Here is a 14,421-nt window from a genome sequence, read left to right on the forward strand (position 1 = left end):
CCCAGAGTAAGTTTATGTGGGTCACCAACAAACACCAAGAGTAAGGTTATGTGGGTCACCAACAAACACCAATAGTAAGTCTATGTTAGTCACCAACAAACACATAGAGTAAGTTTATGTGGGTCACCAACAAACACCAAGAGTAAGTTTATGTGGGTCACCAACAAACACCAAGAGTAAGTTTATGTGGGTCACCAACAAACACCAAGAGTAAGTTTATGTGGGTCACCAACAAACACCAAGAGTAAGTTTATGTGGGTCACCAACAAACACCAAGAGTAAGTCTATGTGGGTCACCAACAAACACCAAGAGTAAGTCTAGTCTATGTGGGTCACCAACAAACACCAAGAGTAAGTTTATGTGGGTCACCAACAAACACCAAGAGTAAGTCTATGTGGGTCACCAACAAACACCAAGAGTAAGTTTATGTGGGTCACCAACAAACACGTAGAGTAAGTTTATGTGGGTCACCACCAAACACCAATAGTAAGTTTATGTGGGTCACCAACAAACATCAAGAGTAAGTCTATGTGGGTCACCAACAAACACCTAGAGTAAGTCCTAGTTGATATAGCTGGCAGCTAATGAAAAATTTAATGGTTAAATGTATGAATATCTGAATACCAATAGAATGATATTTTGTTTCAGTGAACACAAGACATCTGCACGGGTGTTGTCAGAACTGCGGGTCTGGCAGGAACAAGGCATGGTTGGAGGCCTTCCCGGTTGGATACTTAGTCCCACCTTCAGACAGAACATGAGGCTAGCTCTGCTGGGAGGGTAGGTATTGATCTATCAAGTGATAATTTAGTCCTGTGGGAGGGTGGGTATTGATCTGTAATTTTTAAAACATGACTGTGATGGCATCTATTGTTACAGCTTGAGGTATAGTCGGAGCAAAGAAACAGTTATAAAATAGTTATATTTTATTTAGATTTCAGATGTTGTCTAGAAAGTATGTGAATATTCTCAATCAAGGTAAATTTGTTCATCTCAAAAATGTAACTAACAGCTGGAAATCATTACAACCAAACTCACTATATGTGACAAGCACAAAAACCCTACAACAATGTAATATTCAATAATAACTTTAGTTTTGATAAATTCCTTAAAATATACACCTCTAATATAAACAGGGAAAGAGCTTGGATTGGCGGTGGAGCCCTGGTGCCAGACAAGCACGCTAAAGACATTCCATTCCTGGACAAGTACGCGTTGGAGAGATGGGAGGTAACTTGTTATTTAGAAAGACATTTTACCTCCACTACAACAACACTCTATACTTTAATTATTTTTATATGTGAATATATATATATATATATTTTTTTTTCTTGGTTTTTCCGCCAATCTCATTAGACTTCGGTACCCCACATGCCTTCAGTTGTCTCAGTTGTAATAAGTGGGGATCTACCAAGTGTTCCTTCAGCTGACTCAGTTGTAATAACCAGGGGATCTACCAAGTGTTCCTTCAGCTGACTCAGTTGTAATAACCAGGGGACCTACCAAGTGTTCCTTCAGCTGACTCAGTTGTAATAACCAGGGGACCTACCAAGTGTTCCTTCAGCTGACTCAGTTGTAATAACCAGGGGATCTACCAAGTGTTACTTCAGCTGAATCAGTTGTAATAACCAGGGGATCTACCAAGTGTTCCTTCAGCTGACTCAGTTGTAATAAGCAGGGGATCTACCAAGTGTTCCTTCAGCTGACTCAGTTGTAATAACCAGGGGATCTACCAAGTGTTCCTTCAGTTGTCTCAGTTGTAATAATCAGGGGATCTACCAAGTGTTCCTTCAGTTGTCTCAGTTGTAATAACCGGGGATCTACCAAGTGTTCCTTCAGTTGTATCAGTTGTAATAACCGGGGATCTACCAAGTGTTCCTTCAGTTGTCTCAGTTGTAATAATTAGGGATCTACCAAGTGTTCCTTCAGTTGTCTCAGTTGTATGTAATAATCAGGGGATCAACCAAGTGTTACTTCAGGTGTCTCAGTTGTAATAACCAGGGGATCTACCAAGTGTTCCTTCAGTTGTATCAGTTGTAATAACCAGGGATCTACCAAGTGTTCCTTCAGTTGTCTCAGTTGTAATAACCAGGAGATCTACCAAGTGTTCCTTCAGTTGTCTCAGTTGTAATAACCAGGGGATCTACCAAGTGTTCCTTCAGCTGTCTCAGTTGTAATAACCAGGGATCTACCAAGTGTTCCTTCAGTTGTCTCAGTTGTAATAATCAGGGGATCTACCAAGTGTTCCTTCAGCTGACTCAGTTGTTATAACCAGGAGATCTACCAAGTGTTCCTTCAGCTGACTCAGTTGTAATAACCAGGGGATCTACCAAGTGTTCCTTCAGGTGTCTCAGTTGTAATAATCAGGGGATCTACCAAGTGTTCCTTCAGTTGTCTCAGTTGTAATAACCAGGGGATCTACCAAGTGTTCCTTCAGCTGACTCAGTTGTAATAACCAGGGGATCTACCAAGTGTTACTTCAGGTGTCTCAGTTGTAATAATCAGGGGATCTACCAAGTGTTCCTTCAGTTGTCTCAGTTGTAATAACCAGGGGATCTACCAAGTGTTACTTCAGGTGTCTCAGTTGTAATAACCAGGGGATCTACCAAGTGTTACTTAAGGTGTCTCAGTTGTAATAATCAGGGGATCTACCAAGTGTTCCTTCAGCTGACTCAGTTGTAATAACCAGGGGATCTACCAAGTGTTACTTAAGCTGTCTCATTTGTAATAACCGGGGATCTACCAAGTGTTCCTTCAGTTGACTCAGTTGTAATAACCAGGGGACCTACCAAGTGTTCCTTCAGTTGACTCAGTTGTAATAACCAGGGGATCTACCAAGTGTTCCTTCAGCTGACTCAGTTGTAATAACCAGGGGATCTACCAAGTGTTACTAAAGGTGTCTCAGTTGTAATAACCAGGGATCTACCAAGTGTTAATTAAGGTGTCTCAGTTGTAATAACCAGGGGATCTACCAAGTGTTCCTTCAGTTGTCTCATTTGTAATAACCAGGAGATCTACCAAGTGTTCCTTCAGTTGTCTCAGTTGTAATAATCAGGGGATCTACCAAGTGTTACTTCAGTTGTCTCAGTTGTAATAACCAGGGGATCTACCAAGTGTTCCTTCAGCTGACTCAGTTGTAATAACCGGGGATCTACCAAGTGTTCCTTCAGTTGTCTCAGTTGTAATAATCAGGGGATCTACCAAGTGTTCCTTCAGTTGTCTCAGTTGTAATAACCAGGGGATCTACCAAGTGTTCCTTCAGCTGACTCAGTTGTAATAACCTGGATCTCCAAGTGTTCCTTCAGTTGTCTCAGTTGTAATAACCAGGGGATCTACCAAGTGTTCCTTCAGTTGTCTCAGTTGTAATAACCAGGGGATCTACCAAGTGTTCCTTCAGTTGTCTCAGTTGTAATAACCAGGGATCTACCAAGTGTTCCTTCAGTTGTCTCAGTTGTAATAATCAGGGGATCTACCAAGTGTTCCTTCAGTTGTCTCAGTTGTAATAACCGGGGATCTACCAAGTGTTCCTTCAGTTGTCTCAGTTGTAATAACCAGGGATCTACCAAGTGTTCCTTCAGCTGACTCAGTTGTAATAACCAGGGATCTACCAAGTGTTCCTTCAGTTGTCTCAGTTGTAATAACCAGGGGATCTACCAAGTGTTCCTTCAGTTGTCTCAGTTGTAATAACCAGGGGATCTACCAAGTGTTCCTTCAGTTGTCTCAGTTGTAATAACCGGGGATCTACCAAGTGTTCCTTCAGTTGTCTCAGTTGTAATAACCAGGGGATCTACCAAGTGTTCCTTCAGCTGACTCAGTTGTAATAACCAGGGGATCTACCAAGTGTTACTTAAGGTGTCTCAGTTGTAATAATCAGGGGATCTACCAAGTGTTCCTTCAGTTGTCTCATTTGTAATAATCAGGGGATCTACCAAGTGTTCCTTCAGCTGACTCAGTTGTAATAACCAGGGGATCTACCAAGTGTTCCTTCAGTTGTCTCAGTTGTAATAACCAGGGGATCTACCAAGTGTTCCTTCAGTTGTCTCAGTTGTAATAACCAGGGGATCTACCAAGTGTTCCTTCAGTTGTCTCAGTTGTAATAACCAGGGGATCTACCAAGTGTTCCTTCAGTTGTCTCATTTGTAATAACCAGGGGATCTACCAAGTGTTCCTTCAGTTGTCTCAGTTGTAATAACCAGGGGATCTACCAAGTGTTCCTTCAGTTGTCTCAGTTGTAATAATCAGGGGATCTACCAAGTGTTCCTTCAGTTGTCTCAGTTGTAATAACCAGGGGATCTACCAAGTGTTCCTTCAGCTGACTCAGTTGTAATAACCGGGGATCTACCAAGTGTTCCTTCAGTTGTCTCAGTTGTAATAACCAGGAGATCTACCAAGTGTTCCTTCAGTTGTCTCAGTTGTAATAACCAGGGGATCTACCAAGTGTTCCTTCAGCTGACTCAGTTGTAATAACCAGGGGATCTACCAAGTGTTCCTTCAGTTGTCTCAGTTGTAATAATCAGGGGATCTACCAAGTGTTCCTTCAGTTGTCTCAGTTGTAATAACCAGGGGATCTACCAAGTGTTCCTTCAGTTGTCTCAGTTGTAATAATCAGGGGATCTACAAAGTGTTCCTTCAGTTGTCTCATTTGTAATAACCGGGGATCTACCAAGTGTTCCTTCAGTTGTCTCAGTTGTAATAACCAGGGATCTACCAAGTGTTCCTTCAGCTGACTCAGTTGTAATAACCAGGGATCTACCAAGTGTTCCTTCAGTTGTCTCAGTTGTAATAACCAGGGATCTACCAAGTGTTCCTTCAGCTGACTCAGTTGTAATAACCGGGGATCTACCAAGTGTTCCTTCAGTTGTATCAGTTGTAATAACCGGGGATCTACCAAGTGTTCCTTCAGTTGTCTCAGTTGTAATAATCAGGGGATCTACCAAGTGTTCCTTCAGTTGTCTCAGTTGTAATAACCAGGGGATCTACCAAGTGTTCCTTCAGCTGACTCAGTTGTAATAACCGGGGATCTACCAAGTGTTCCTTCAGTTGTCTCAGTTGTAATAACCAGGAGATCTACCAAGTGTTCCTTCAGTTGTCTCAGTTGTAATAACCAGGGGATCTACCAAGTGTTCCTTCAGCTGACTCATTTGTAATAACCAGGGGACCTACCAAGTGTTCCTTCAGTTGTCTCAGTTGTAATAACCAGGGATCTACCAAGTGTTCCTTCAGCTGACTCAGTTGTAATAACCAGGGGATCTACCAAGTGTTCCTTCAGTTGTATCAGTTGTAATAACCGGGGATCTACCAAGTGTTCCTTCAGTTGTCTCAGTTGTAATAACCGGGGATCTACCAAGTGTTCCTTCAGTTGTCTCAGTTGTAATAACCAGGAGATCTACCAAGTGTTCCTTCAGTTGTCTCAGTTGTAATAACCAGGGGATCTACCAAGTGTTCCTTCAGCTGACTCATTTGTAATAACCAGGGGACCTACCAAGTGTTCCTTCAGTTGTCTCAGTTGTAATAACCAGGGATCTACCAAGTGTTCCTTCAGCTGACTCAGTTGTAATAACCAGGGGATCTACCAAGTGTTCCTTCAGTTGTATCAGTTGTAATAACCAGGGGATCTACCAAGTGTTACTTAAGGTGTCTCAGTTGTAACTTCAACAGTGACACACTATAATACATATAGAATATTTTACATTCTACCACAATAGGTGGTATTATTCAACTCTCAGGATCTTAAATAAACATTGCAGCTGTTGATTAACAATTTGTTTATACCACACATGGTATAAACTCTATACGCATTCTGATTGGCTGACACAGTCAACTTTGACCAAATTACTTATTACCCAGTGTCACATCATCATTGTCAACGTCATCAATAATCAAATGACATCATTCTATGTTGTGATCACTGCTTGACGTCCAAAACTGCTGTTGGAAAATGTATGCGTTGTGGTCGGTGTCAAAATATGTGACTATTTCATACATGTGAAATTGACCTTAGGTACTAATAATACATCTTGACGGACAAGAATTTCGATGGGTTTCATAGATTGAACGTGTATGAAACGAACTTGATCTTGATGGTAATGGCTTGAAGATAATCTGGTGGGAAATAAACATTGCCATTTCTTGCGAATGCTTTTACATGTCTACGTGTAGTGCGACATTGAGTTTTATTTTCTGGAAGCAACTATGAAGATTTGAACTCAATAAGACGTTAAATGAGTATTATTTAACCCTAAAGATGTTCCCAATAAGAAGAATTTGATATCGATGGATTCTTTATCAAACGAGGACTTTGGAATACTAATTAGTGTCTTTTTGCTGATTTGCATATTTTGGTAAATACACGTTACCGTATCCTGGCTGGATATCTATCGGCTAAAAACGAATAGTAGAAACAGGTCACACTACTCGTAGTTGTTAGCTCACCTGGCCCAAAGGGCCGGTGAGCTTATGTCATGGCGTGGCGTCCGTCCGTCCGTCCGTCAACATTTAATTTAAATCGCTACTAGTCATAGAGTTCCGCATGGATTGTGACCAAATTTGGCCATAAACATCCTTGGGTGAAGGGGAACAGAGCTTGTATAAATTTTTGCTCTGAACCCCCTGGGGCAAGGAGGGGCGGGGTCCAATAGGGGAAATAGAGGTAAATCCTATAAATCGTAAATCGCTACTTGTCCTAGAGTTCTGCATGGAATGTAATCAAATTTGGCCATAAACATCCTTGGGGGAAGGGGGGAAGGGGAACAGAACTTGTATAAATTTTGGCTCTGACCCCCCTGGGGCAGGAGGGGCGGGGCCCAATAGGGGAAATAGAGGTAAATCCTATAAATCGCTACTTGTCCTAGAGTTCTGCATGGATTGTAACCAAATTTGGCCACAAACATCCTTGGGGGAAGGGGAACAGAACTTGTATAAATTTTGGCTCTGACCCCACGGGGGTAGGAGGGGCGGGGCCCAATAGGTGAAATAGAGGTAAATCCTATAAATCGCTACTTGTCCTAGAGTTCTGCATGGAATGTAACCAAATTCGGCCACAAACATCCTTGGGGGAAGGGGAACAGAACTTGTATAAATTTTGGCTCTGATCCCCCCGGGGCAGGAGGGGTGGAGCCCAATATGAGAAATAGAGGTAAATCCTATAAATCGCTACTTGTCCTAAAGTTCTGCATGGATTGTCACCAAATTTGGCCTCAAACATCCATGGGGGAAGGGGAACAGAACTTGTGTAAATTTTGGCTCTGACCCCCCAGGGGCAGGAGCGGCGGGGCCCAATAGGGGAAATAGAGGTAAATCCTATAAATCGCTACTTGTCCTAGAGTTCCACATGGATTGTTACCAAATTTGGCAACAAACATCCTTGGGTGAAGGGAACCGAACTTGTATAAATTTTGGCTCTGACCCCCCGGGGGCAGGAGGGGCGGGGTCCAATAGGGGAAATAGAGGTAAAAATTCAAATTCCTTCAGAAAAGAAACAATGAACCTGTATTCAGAATATGGCTTGACATTACAAACCAGGTGAGCGATACAGGCCCTCTGGGCCTCTTGTTGAATATTGAATTTAAGTTATTCTTTAAAAGTTACAAAAGACACTCTCTAAAGCTTATCTCTTTTTTAACTTTTAAACACACTCGTTTTGAATAAATTCAATATTCAACAACCACTCATTGTGTAACCTCTATTTAAACATACAAATTTTAGCAGTAATACTAGTTTTTCACGTTAGACATTTTGCATTGATATAATTGGGCTAGTTGTATTTTCTACATAACCTAGCTATTATTACGAGTGCTCAAAATCAATACTGCTCTAACCAGCTCAAAATCAATACTGCACTTAAATTTGATTTTGTCAAAATATGTATTTCAAACTTTTATTTATATTGAATACATTGTGTGAGGAAAAGTTATCGTGTATTAGCTGATTTCTGTTACAGTGTGTACTCCACTTCATGGTTGGGTCGTCCGAGGGTACAGATGGAGTTGGTAATGACATCATAGAAGTTCTACTCCACTCAGGACTCATGAAAAAGTCAGTATACATTCCTCCATCTGGCATGTCCTTAAATGACCCTGGCTGTTAAACTGATCAAACCAAAAACATGGAGGTTACCTTAAATAGAAATAAGTTTCTTTGTGGTAACCTATTTAGCAATTTCAGAAAGTAATGTTTGAGTTATGGTTCCATTACAATAGTATTTTATTTGGTAAATATAACAGAACACCTGGTGTGACTGACCAGTGATGAGTCTAACGAGGCACATCTGCCTTCTATCACCTGTTGTCTTACAGTGAACTTAATGAGGCCCTGCCATCCATCACTCCAGCTGGATTCCAGTTCCTGTTGATGGACACCTCCGCCCAAGTCTGGTACTTCATGTTACAATATCTGGATACAGTGGAGGTACGTCATCTACGTTTTATGGTTATAGAATATAAATTCCTAGTGTACTGTACATAATGCCATCAGAATATTGTTTAGATTGATATTCTTAAGGATTTTAGTACCATCAACCTTCTAATCTGGCTTCTCGTTGTTGCTTCCTCCAAGAAATTCCGATGTTGCGAAGATATGATATGAAGCAATGCAGTTAGAGGACACAATGTTACAGGACAGTTATTTATAAATGACTGTATGCCTACCCCCAGGAGAGGGGATAGAAAAGGAGAAAGTAGAATCTGTCTTTGTTTAGGCTAAGTCAATATTCAGTTTGTTTTATTTAAATACACATCATGTATTGTTTACATCTGTTGCAGTCGCGAGGAATGGATCTGACTCAGTGCCTGTCCTTCCTGTTCCAGCTCAGCTTCTCCACACTTGGCAAGGTCAGTACAATGTCAGATTGGGGCTAATGTGGTCAGAGGATTGGAATTAACTTCTGATGGATTTTGTGTAATTTCTGGTTTAACAATTTATATCATTGGATCTTGTGAGCAAATGGTTAAGGCACAGTGAAACTTTGTAATTGCATTTTTAAGGCACAATCTTGCATGAAAAATTGTATGATAATTAAGTTACTGGTAATTCATAATATAAAAATATGGGTTGAATTACTGTAACTGTTAATCAAATATTTAGGCCACAGTCTGATGGTGATTTACTATTCACATCGCCTTTCATCCGTGGTCAGTCCTTCCGTCATTTAACAGTTCTTGTTACCAGTATTTCTCATAAAGTACTGAAGGGATCTAACACAAATTTCATATGCAGGTTTCCCTAGGGCCCTAGTTGTTCATATTGCAACTGATCGATGAACAAGATGGCCGACAGGCTGCCATCTTGGATTTTGATTGTTTAAGTTTGTTACTGCTATTTCTCAGAAAATACTTAAGTGATTTATCTCAAATTTTAGATGGAGGTTCCCCTAGGAGTCTAGTTGTGCATATTGCATTTTGGGACCAATTGATGACAGATTGTATTCACAACAGGACGTCATCATGGATTTTGATAGATAAAGTTTGCTACCGCTATTCTCAGAGCACTGAAGTGATCTGTCTCCTCAAATTTCATATGCTGGTTACCTTAGGACCCTAGTTGTGCATATTGCATTTTGAGACTGATCGGTGAACATGGCCGACAAGACTTCATCTTCAATTTTGATAATTTCTTTATCTCAGAAAGTACTTAAGGGATCTTTCTCAAATTTCAAAATTCATATGTAGTATGTAGTCAAAGTTAAAAGAACAGAGAAAAGATCCCTCTATTAATTGTCAGGCATAGATCATTGGGCAATGATCTCTCTGGGATGTCTTGTTAATGTTGTATGTTATCTATACAGTAAAGATGTTTTTTATGTAGGATTACTCCACAGACGGTATGACAGAACAGCAGCTACGCTTTCTACAGCATCTCAGAGAGTTTGGTCTGGTTTATCAAAGAAAGGTAATATCAGTTTATATTAGACTACTAGATTAATGAGCTTAAGAAAATTCTGATGTGTGTATATATATATATGTGAGAATTTTGATGTGTGTATATATGCGAGAATTTGTTGCAGTGAACTTTTGGTGTGTGTAAGTACAGTATATGTGTAACATGAATTATGTGACACCCTGTTTATGAATTAGAATAAGAATTGAGGGATATATAGTATAACATGGTTATGTATAACACGGTTATAACTAATACGCTTACAACAAATTCCTGGCTATAACATAGAATTGTTCATGTTTAATACGCTTACAACAAATTCCTGGCTATAACATAGAATTGTTCATGTTTAATACGCTTACAACAAATTCCTGGCTATAACATAGAATTGTTCATGTTTAATACGCTTACAACAAATTCCTGGCTATAACATAGAATTGTTCATGTTTAATACGCTTACAACAAATTCCTGGCTATAACATAGAATTGTTCATGTTTAATACGCTTACAACAAATTCCTGGCTATAACATAGAATTGTTCATGTTTAATACGCTTACAACAAATTCCTGGCTATAACATAGAATTGTTCATGTTTCGTCAAGATTAATATGATATGTTTATAATGTTACATAACAAACTTATAACAGAGTGATTTTGTTGGTCCCCAACAGTTCGTTGTTACCATGTTTTACTGTATGGTCCCCAACAGTTCGTTGTTACCATGTTTTACTGTATGGTCCCCAACAGTTCGTTGTTACCATGTTTTACTGTATGGTCCCCAACAGTTCGTTGTTACCATGTTTTACTGTATGGTCCCCAACAGTTCGTTGTTACCATGTTTTACTGTATGGTCCCCAACAGTTCGTTATTACCGTGTTTTACTGTATGGTCCCCAACAGTTCGTTGTTACCATGTTTTACTGTATGGTCCCCAACAGTTCGTTGTTACCCCATGTTTTACTGTATGGTCCCCAACAGTTCGTTGTTACCATGTTTTACTGTATGGTCCCCAACAGTTCGTTATTACCATGTTTTACTGTATGGTCCCCAACAGTTCGTTATTACCATGTTTTACTGTATGGTCCCCAACAGTTCGTTATTACCATGTTTTACTGTATGGTCCCCAACAGTTCGTTTTACCATGTTTTACTGTATGGTCCCCAACAGTTCGTTGTTACCATGTTTTACTGTATGGTCCCCAACAGTTCGTTGTTACCATTGTTTTACTGTATGGTCCCCAACAGTTCGTTATTACCATGTTTTACTGTATGGTCCCCAACAGTTCGTTATTACCATGTTTTACTGTATGGTCCCCAACAGTTCGTTATTACCGTGTTTTACTGTATGGTCCCCAACAGTTCGTTATTACCATGTTTTACTGTATGGTCCCCAACAGTTCGTTATTACCATGTTTTACTGTATGGTCCCCAACAGTTCGTTATTATGGTGTTTTACTGTATGGTCCCCAACAGTTGGTTATTATGGTGTTTTACTGTATGGTCCCCAACAGTTCGTTATTATGGTGTTTTACTGTATGGTCCCCAACAGTTCGTTATTACCGTGTTTTACTGTATGGTCCCCAACAGTTTGTTATTACCATGTTTTACTGTATGGTCCCCAACAGTTCGTTATTACCATGTTTTACTGTATGGTCCCCAACAGTTCGTTATTACCGTGTTTTACTGTATGGTCCCCAACAGTTCGTTATTACCATGTTTTACTGTATGGTGCCCAACAGTTCGTTATTATGGTGTTTTACTGTATGGTCCCCAACAGTTTGTTATTACCATGTTTTACTGTATGGTCCCCAACAGTTCGTTATTACCATGTTTTACTGTATGGTCCCCAACAGTTCGTTATTACCGTGTTTTACTGTATGGTCCCCAACAGTTCGTTATTACCATGTTTTACTGTATGGTCCCCAACAGTTCGTTATTACCGTGTTTTACTGTATGGTCCCCAACAGTTCGTTATTACCGTGTTTTACTGTTTTACTGTATGGTCCCCAACAGTTCGTTATTACCGTGTTTTACTGTATGGTCCCCAACAGTTTGTTATTACCGTGTTTTACTGTATGGTCCCCAACAGTTCGTTATTACCATGTTTTACTGTATGGTCCCCAACAGTTCGTTATTACCATGTTTTACTGTATGGTCCCCAACAGTTCGTTATTACCGTGTTTTACTGTATGGTCCCCAACAGTTCGTTATTACCGTGTTTTACTGTATGGTCCCCAACAGTTCGTTATTACCGTGTTTTACTGTATGGTCCCCCAACAGTTCGTTATTACCGTGTTTTACTGTATGGTCCCCAACAGTTCGTTATTACCATGTTTTACTGTATGGTCCCCAACAGTTCGTTATTACCATGTTTTACTGTATGGTCCCCAACAGTTCGTTGTTACCATGTTTTACTGTATGGTCCCCAACAGTTCGTTATTACCATGTTTTACTGTATGGTCCCCAACAGTTCGTTATTACCGTGTTTTACTGTATGGTCCCCAACAGTTCGTTATTACCATGTTTTACTGTATGGTCCCCAACAGTTCGTTATTACCATGTTTTACTGTATGGTCCCCAACAGTTCGTTATTACCGTGTTTTACTGTATGGTCCCCAACAGTTCGTTATTACCATGTTTTACTGTATGGTCCCCAACAGTTCGTTTTACCATGTTTTACTGTATGGTCCCCAACTGTTCGTTATTCCATGTTTTACTGTATGGTCCCCAACGGTTCGTTGTTACCATGTTTTACTGTATGGTCCCCAACAGTTCGTTGTTACCATGTTTTACTGTATGGTCCCCAACAGTTCGTTATTACCATGTTTTACTGTATGGTCCCCAACAGTTGTTGTTATAATCGTGTTTTACTGTATGGTCCCAACAGTTCGTTGTTACCATGTTTTACTGTATGGTCCCCAACATTCGTTGTTGTTTACTATGTTTTGACTGTATGGTCCCCAACAGTTCGTTATTACCATGTTTTACTGTATGGTCCCCAACAGTTCGTTATTACCATGTTTTACTGTATGGTCCCCAACAGTTCGTTATTACCGTGTTTTACTGTATGGTCCCCAACAGTTCGTTATTACCATGTTTTACTGTATGGTCCCCAACAGTTCATTATTACCGTGTTTTACTGTATGGTCCCCAACAGTTCGTTATTACCGAGTTTTACTGTATGGTCCCCAACGGTTCGTTATTACCGTGTTTTACTGTATGGTCCCCAACAGTTCGTTATTATGGTGTTTTACTGTATGGTCCCCAACAGTTCGTTATTACCGTGTTTTACTGTATGGTCCCCAACAGTTCGTTATTACCGTGTTTTACTGTATGGTCCCCAACAGTTCGTTATTACCGTGTTTTACTGTATGGTCCCCAACAGTTCGTTATTACCGTGTTTTACTGTATGGTCCCCAACAGTTCGTTATTACCATGTTTTACTGTATGGTCCCCAACAGTTCGTTATACCGTGTTTTACTGTATGGTCCCCAACAGTTCGTTATTACCGTGTTTTACTGTATGGTCCCCAACAGTTCGTTATAACCATGTTTTACTGTATGGTCCCCAACGGTTCGTTATTACCGTGTTTTACTGTATGGTCCCCAACAGTTCGTTAATACCATGTTTTACTGTGTGGTCCCCAACAGTTCGTTATTACCGTGTTTTACTGTATGGTCCCCAACAGTTCGTTATTACCGTGTTTTACTGTATGGTCCCCAACAGTTCGTTATTATGGTGTTTTACTGTATGGTCCCCAACAGTTTGTTATTACCGTGTTTTACTGTATGGTCCCCAACAGTTCGTTATTACCATGTTTTACTGTATGGTCCCCAACAGTTCGTTATTATGGTGTTTTACTGTATGGTCCCCAACAGTTCGTTAATACCATGTTTTACTGTGTGGTCCCCAACAGTTCGTTTATTACCTGTGTTTTACTGTGTGGTCCCCAACAGTTCTTATTATTACCATGTTTTACTGTATGGTCCCCAACAGTTCGTTATTATGGTGTTTTACTGTATGGTCCCGAACGGTTTCATTACCGTGTTTTACTGTATGGTCCCCAACAGTTCGTTATTACCATGTTTTACTGTATGGTCCCCAACAGTTCGTTATTACTGTTTTACTGTATGGTATGTCCCGAACATGTTTTACTGTTTTACTGTATGGTCCCGAACAGTTCGTTCATTACCGTGTTTTACTGTATGGTCCCCAACAGTTCGTTATTACCATGTTTTACTGTATGGTCCCCAACCGTTCGTTATTACCATGTTTTACTGTATGGTCCCGAACAGTTCGTTATTACCATGTTTTACTGTATGGTCCCGAACAGTTCGTTATTACCATGTTTTACTGTATGGTCCCGAACAGTTCGTTATTACCATGTTTTACTGTATGGTCCCGAAACAGTTCGTTATTACCATGTTTTACTGTATGGTCCCGAACAGTTCGTTATTACCATGTTTTACTGTATGGTCCCCAACAGTTCGTTATTATGGTGTTTTACTGTATGGTCCCCAACAGTTCGTTATTACCGTGTTTTACTGT

The 14,421-nt window shown here is 40.2% G+C and overlaps 1 protein-coding gene across 2 annotated transcripts in view; it reads left to right on the forward strand.

Moving 5' to 3' along the window:
• Positions 1-14,421, forward strand: part of LOC138321961 (general transcription factor IIH subunit 4-like) — a 49,115-nt gene that overhangs the window by 11,118 nt on the left and 23,576 nt on the right. For both annotated transcript variants that reach the window (XM_069266010.1, XM_069266011.1), the window contains 6 exons: positions 650-781; positions 1,138-1,231; positions 7,941-8,035; positions 8,296-8,407; positions 8,761-8,829; positions 9,803-9,886. In XM_069266010.1, the coding sequence (XP_069122111.1) occupies positions 650-781; positions 1,138-1,231; positions 7,941-8,035; positions 8,296-8,407; positions 8,761-8,829; positions 9,803-9,886 (586 nt within the window). The remainder of the gene's footprint in view (positions 1-649; positions 782-1,137; positions 1,232-7,940; positions 8,036-8,295; positions 8,408-8,760; positions 8,830-9,802; positions 9,887-14,421) is intronic.

This window comes from Argopecten irradians, chromosome 4, assembly GCF_041381155.1.
Source record: "Argopecten irradians isolate NY chromosome 4, Ai_NY, whole genome shotgun sequence".
NCBI lineage: Eukaryota > Metazoa > Mollusca > Bivalvia > Pectinida > Pectinidae > Argopecten > Argopecten irradians.